At 41.2% G+C, this 6,913-nt stretch overlaps 1 protein-coding gene across 1 annotated transcript in view; it reads left to right on the forward strand.

The window, feature by feature from the left end:
• MFAP5 (microfibrillar associated protein 5) overlaps nucleotides 1-5,993 on the forward strand; it is a 23,695-nt gene extending 17,702 nt beyond the window's left edge. The window contains exons 4-8 of the mRNA XM_012637843.1: nucleotides 59-103; nucleotides 442-474; nucleotides 3,412-3,499; nucleotides 4,349-4,422; nucleotides 5,675-5,993. Of these exons, the coding sequence (XP_012493297.1) occupies nucleotides 59-103; nucleotides 442-474; nucleotides 3,412-3,499; nucleotides 4,349-4,422; nucleotides 5,675-5,787 (353 nt within the window). The 3' untranslated portion in view covers nucleotides 5,788-5,993. The remainder of the gene's footprint in view (nucleotides 1-58; nucleotides 104-441; nucleotides 475-3,411; nucleotides 3,500-4,348; nucleotides 4,423-5,674) is intronic.
• Nucleotides 5,994-6,913: the final 920 nt, after the last annotated feature.

Consider the following 6,913-nt stretch of genomic DNA (forward strand, 5'->3'; position numbering starts at 1 on the left):
GGGTGGGAGGGGGAGAGAGAATGCTCAGAAAATGTTTTCTGATTTCTTTTTTTCTCAGATGATGTGACTCAAGCAACTCAAGAAACATTCACAGACGATCCTAGTAAGTTACCTTTTTTTGTTCATTTGTTTGCTCTCATATTGGGAATAGAGAGATTGAGGATGATGTCTGCAAAAAGAGAAATAAACACTGGAAAAGAGCTGGTGGACACTCCAAGCTCACACAGAGCTCTGTTATCCATCTTAGATGCCAGCATCTCTGTACACATGCCCAATCTCATAATCTCTTCCGTTTCGTTCTGTGGCACTCCCTTATTTACCCAAGAGTCCACATGCCTTCACTTCAATCTTCTTGTCTCCTTTTAGATCATCATCCCTTTGTCCTGTTTCCCTTAGCTACTTTTCTCACCTGCATTTTTCATTCCTTGTGTGTCTTTGCAGATCTGGTGAACGATCCCCCTACAGATGAAACAGGTAAGTCGGTAAGTTTTATTAGAGTTCTTTAAAAAATGACATGGTTCAGGCCGGGCGCGGTGGCTCACGCCTGTAATCCTAGCACTCTGGGAGGCCGAGGCGGGCGGATTGTTTGAGCTCAGGAGTTTGAAACCAGCCTGAGCAGGAGCGAGACCCCGTCTCTACTAAAAATGGAAAGAAATTAATCGGACAACTAAAAATATATAGAAAAAATTAGCCAGGCATGGTGGCGCATGCCTGTAGTCCCAGCTACTCGGGAGGCTGAGGCAGGAGGATAGGTTGAGCCCAGGAGTTTGAGGTTGCTATGAGCTAGGCTGAGGCCATGGCACTCACTCTAGCCTGGACAACAGAGTGAGACTCTGTCTCAAAAAAAAAAAACAAAAAAAACCCGACATTCTTGAACCCCTAACAAGAAGGAACTGTGTTAGGTGTTTGATACACAAAATAGCAAGACAAGATCTTTCTCTCAAAGTTTCCAAGACTTGGTGGGTAAAAGTAAGACAAAGATTTAAACAAATGTTTGGGAAGATAAAAGGAAGTTTTCTAGAAGTAATGCTTCCTCTGAATCTTAAAAGAAGAATTGCAGCAAGCCAGGAGTTGGAGGAGGGATGGGCATTCCAGCCAGAGGGAACAACGTGTTCAAAGACGTAAAAGTGAAGGATAGCTTGGCATGTGTGGGAAACTGGATTATTTTCAACAAATAGTTATCGAGAGCCTGCTACTAGGTACCACTGATGTAAAGGTGAATTAAACTGATTTTCTTCTACTAGATGTCTTTTGTATAAAAGACAAGATAGACAAACAGATAACTTTATTGAATTTCACATAATTCTATAATCAGGATAAGAAAAACAAACTATGAAAGACACAGAAAGAGTTCTTGACTAGAATTCAGTGTTGGGAGTTAGGAAAGGTTTTTCCAGAGGGGATATTGACCAAGTTGCTTCCCAAAGACACGTAGAAGTGAATAGAATGGGGAAGAGCCTTCAGGTAAAGAAAACAATGTGGGCAAAAGTCAGGATGGAAATGAAAACTAATCAGACAGAAGTTTATGCAAGGGAAGGTTCTGATTAGAACCACTGGAAAGATCACACTCACTTCCCCCTACCATGACCCCAGGGCAACGTGGAGAGCTGATTTGATCATGATCAGCCTGGAATCTGGAAAACCAGCAAGAATGCTGTTGCAGTTATCCCAATAAAAGATGATGGCCTGAACCAAGGTAGAGATAGTGAGAATTAAATGTGAGCTATAAGGGTAAGGGGATTGTTGAGATAATGTCCAGTTTTCTAGATGTGGCTATTGGGTGAATGGTGATACCATTCACTGAAGCACAAGCTGAGTTGGTAAAGAGAAAGATAATTAAGTTAGAGAGATGTTGAATTTGAGTGATTGTTGAAAAATCCAAGAACTCCTCCATAAAAAGGCAGTTGAATTTATATAGGTCTGGAGTTTAGGAGAGAGATCTGGGTTAGAAGCATAGGTTTGGGAATTATTAGCATATAAACCTGCCTTGAAACCATGAGATAGATAAGATTACCTAGCATACTTCCTAGTATTTTATCTATTAGTGACTCTTCCAGTGACATTTCCCCAGATAACTCCTCTGCCTCATCTAGTCATCTAACTCCTTGACCTGTTCTCCATTCTGTGAACAGGCCCATTATGAAACTTGCCCTTAGCTTAGGTCTAGCTATAGATATGACCCTCGCTGTTCTTTATGCAACAACTTTTATCAAAGAACCCATGATGATGTATTTAATATACAGAAATTTTTCCTTATGAGAAAGAGCATCTACAGGATAATAATTGTTTCTCTCCTTAGCTCTAGAAGAAGCTTTTCTGGACATATGGCTCTTTGCCTTATGTTCCCACTAAACTTGCTTCTTATCAACAGCACAAAGAAATTCACATTTCAATGAATTTCTCAACTCTCCGGAAGAGAAAGGAGAAAGAAAAAATCCCAACCTGCCTCCTAAATCTCTTCCATTTTGTGGATAAAATCAGCCCAATATGGGTTTTCTTTTAGAAGTTGCTAAGAGTTATTAACTCATTTGTTTCCTATTTATGGGCACCCAAGCAGGTCCCAAGTGAGGCAAGGTGACAGTGACAGAGGTAGTGACTTCTAGAATTGGTAATAACTGAGTAAAATTTCTGCTTTTCAGCCTCGCCCAATGCTAAAAATACCACCGCAGGTATGATTATTTCTCAAATGCCTTTTTCTTAAGTCTTTTTATTCTTCCTGTGGATTTCTTACCACAGTGTTCCTTGGAGGGTACTTGGTACATCTTCTAGTTTACTTCCAATTCTTTCTCAAAGAGTATTAGTGCCCTTCACTCCCCTATTCCTTTTTTAAAAAATGAGCTCCTGTCCTAAAAGTCATGGGGAAAGGATGGAACTAATGTTCCATGGTCCCTAAATAGCCCTCTCCCTACACTACCTTTGGACTGTATTTGGTGGCTAATGGACTGGGAAGTGAAATCAATTTGACTGCAAGGACTCCATAGATGTCATGGTTAAAATTTCTTTTCCTAACGCATTGATAATTCTGGTGTACAGTGAGGGCTGAAAACTGCTGGAACAGAGAAACAGTGCCCTACCTAAGAATTCTTATTCTTCAGAATGAAATTATCAGCATTTCTATTTTATATTTCCTATCGGATAATCTTAGAAAGACTTTTTTCCTGGAAGTACCCGCAGAGATTATTTTATTCACTTTTGCTTCCTGGTAGGGAAGCACCTAAATTTCATGTAGCTAATTTCCCCTTGCTCTGCCTTTGGTGAGCAGGAAGGACATGGCTCAGTTTATAATGGTTTTCTGTGGAGACTATTGTGTATATTTTTTTCCCACTCTCTCTCTCCTTCTCCATCACTTGAATCCTTTGTTGATGCTGCTCCAATGTGGACCTCCCTATTTTTTGTGTTGGGCTTCTTCAGAGTGCCGGGATGAGAAATTTGCTTGCACAAGACTCTACTCTGTGCATCGGCCAGTCAAACAATGCGTCCATCAGTTATGCTTCACCAGGTAAGGGATTCCAGAATGCTCAGAGAGCATCTGTCATGGTAGTGTTTTTGCATTAGTAATTATTTAATGAGCACCCACCATGGAATTGCAATCTTTGATTGTTAGCACAACCCTCCTAGGGATTCCTGAAGGTGCCAGCTAGAACCTGAAGTCTGGGTTGAAGTAAACAGAGAACAGACTGAATAATAGACACTAGAAGGCAAGCGAAGGTGAGGGCTTGAGGAAGGAGGGTCACAAGGGAAACTCTGGTATGTTCAATTTATTACCTGATGGAAAGAGCCTGGAGCAAAAGACCCAGCTCTGAAGACAGAAAACAGTGGGGACCAGTATTAAGCTTGACTCTAGGTAGAGTGTGCAAAGTGTCACAAAGAAGAGTAATTAATACCATTCCATCTTCTATGTTCTATTGGGGAAAAAAAGGAAGTCTGAAATACTTAAGGAAATCCATTTGGGGAAGAACAGATAGAACAGAGTGGGGAATACAAATATTGAAGAGGCATCCTAGGCTGGGCATGGAGGTTCGTGCCTGTAATCCCAGCAATTTGGGAGGCCAAGGCAGGAGGATCGCTTGAGGCTAGGAGTTCGAGACCAGCCTGAGCAACATAGCATGAACTCATCTCTATAAAAAAATAGAAAATTAGCTGGGCATGGTGGTGTGCACCTGTAGTGCCAGCCACTTGAGAGGCTGAGGCAGGAGCATCCCTTGAGCCCAGGAGTTTGAGGTTGCTGTGAAAAAAAAGAAAAAGAAAAAAAGAAGAAGCATCCTAGACCTGGGCTAGTTCTCCCTCTCAAAGCTTTTTTTTTTTTTTTAATCTCCTTTCTTGACTGTGCCATTGGAACCTGTGGCAGTTTACGACGTATGTATATCATCAACAATGAGATCTGCTCCCGTCTTGTCTGTAAAGAACATGAAGTTATGAAAGGTAAGGTGATGTCTGGGTGTTTATTGGTGAGAAGCGGTTATGAGAGCGGGAATAGGGACATGATGTAATATATCTAAAGTCTGGTTTTGGAGGAGGGCTTTAGGCTACTCCCTTAAATTCCATCAGCTCCTGCTGAAAGTCACCCCAAATAAACAATCTAAGTAAAGCAGTATGCTCAATATACAAACACAACCCTAAGAAAAGTACTCCTAAATCCCTTTCCAACTAGATTGTAACCACCCAACCTCTCCTACACAGAGAGCTTTCTGAAGCTCTGGCTGTTTTAAAGATCACTCTCTGGGGTTCTGGAGAAAAGGTTAAGTCAGCTATCACAGAATAGACTTCACTAGTCAGCAGCCATGCCCATACCTCTGAAAAGGAAACACACACACACCTTAATAGGGCCTATAAATAAAAAATAGATGAGACATTTAGAAATAACCTCCATTATAAACATTTCACCAACTCCAAGAACCACTTACATTTCTTATTGTGAAATTTCAGAGGTGGAGGAAGGTGGAAAGACGCTGTAAGAACAATTACAAGCGTCCGAAGTGTGTGGTTACAGACCACGCATGGTGAGAACAAAGACATTTCTCACCTTCCCCACGGCCAGCCCCAAATGATGGCTGCGGTTGGTGAAGACACCACAGACACGGCCACTTCTGACTCAGCAGCCAGCTCTGCACTGAGTTCCTGAGTCAGAGCTGTAGTTGACTTCGCAGAAGGAAACTTGCGGCTCGCCCCCATTGGCTCTGTGCAGGCCACCTGCAAGGGAAGCACCTTGAGGTGGAGGATGAGTCTCTGGGACTCGAGGCACTTTCAGGTATCTCAGGGGACTTACTAAAGTTGGCTATTTGCACATAGTAAATACCTAAATGTGTATTGAATGATTGGACCTCATTTTTCTATTTAATAGATCCGTCATTAGAATAATTGGGAGCTAGGTGCATAACATTTACTGGCCACTTGTGCGAGGTACTTTGCATACATTATTTCATTTTAATAGTCACAAATACACTGTCGAGGTAGGTATTTTAATGTTTACAGAAAGGCATGGTGAGGTTCATAAAAGTTAAGAAACTTTCTAGTAAGCAGTTAGATAATAAGTGGCAGCGCTGAGGTTTTAACCCAGATGTTTTTCTGTTCGACATTTTCACTGCACCACCTGCAAAGTCTTCTCTTTCCCTTAAAACGAGAGTCCTTGTTATCTTCCTGCATTCTCTTCCCACGCACTCCGCTTCTCTCCTAGATGAACTTTGCCGTCAGATGGCCGGGCTGCCCCCACGGAGACTCCGTCGCTCCAACTACTTCCGACTTCCTCCCTGTGAAAATGTGGATTTGCAGAGACCTGGTGGTCTGTGATCATCAAGGAATAGGAGACAAGAAAGAATGAGGAGGTGTGAGGAAGGAGAGTTTCCTTCTTCTCCAACCGTTGTCGGCTAACCCACAGACAGTATTTCTTAACCAATCTCTTTATAATGTCCAGCTTTTACTCCTCCTGTCTAGTTTTTTACCGAGACTGATAACATCTATCTCATACAAATACAAAGTCTCTGTATATTATTGCATGGTTTTGCTGCTTCTCAATATCACAGACACAGTGGAATAAATGACGACCATAAGTCTTATATACAAACATTCTACATACAATTTCAGGGGAGAATAAACTTTATGTTAACAATCTTTACTGTTGAATCTGTCTGATATAAATCTTAGGCTGGAAGAAGCTATCCTTGTCTATTTCAGCTAACCATAGAACTTCATTTATTTGTCTTTCAACAGTTTCCCAGATTAATTCACCATTATTTACATGTTCCTCTTTACTCTTATTTTAACTATTTTGCTAGATTGTCCTAAAATTTGCCTGGTAGGTCTTCTTTAAGAGAAGGATCATGGTAATTTTTGTAGTCCTAGGAGATTCTCCAACAGAACCAAAAATTATAAGATACTACTGGCAATATACAAAGAGCCAAAATATTATCTTCTGCTAAGCTCAGAGGCTGGGGCTAAACAGTGAGGACTATGCCAGGTATAGAACTTAGACTCACAATTCCCCATCCAAGTTTTCATGCAGTTGTCCATCAGGAAGTAGGGCTGGAAAGTAAGTCTCATTTACCTATTCCTTTATGGTAGCACTGGGGTTAGCCTACCTCCACAAAGCAAATTAGACAACTTAATGTGAAACCACACCATTGGTTAAAGTTGCTGCTACTTCTTTCACCCTTACCACTTACCATGTGCACAGTGGAGATTATTGTGCAAATGGCTTCTAGAATATCCTGACTTGGGGCCTAATAACGGCATTCAGACCTGAATTTTAACACGCAGATGGAAAGTTTACCTAATGGTTAATATGAAAAAGTAAAAGAAACACAATATTCGGACAACCCACATTCTTATCCTGGCTCTAGTTGTAACCATGTAGCCTTAGATAAGTCATTTTCCTTTATGAGGTCCTGGTTTAATTTCCTCATCTTTAAAATGAGAA

The sequence above is a fragment of the Propithecus coquereli genome, unplaced genomic scaffold, assembly GCF_000956105.1.
Source record: "Propithecus coquereli isolate 6110/MARCELLA unplaced genomic scaffold, Pcoq_1.0 Scaffold124, whole genome shotgun sequence".
Taxonomy (NCBI): Eukaryota; Metazoa; Chordata; class Mammalia; order Primates; family Indriidae; genus Propithecus; species Propithecus coquereli.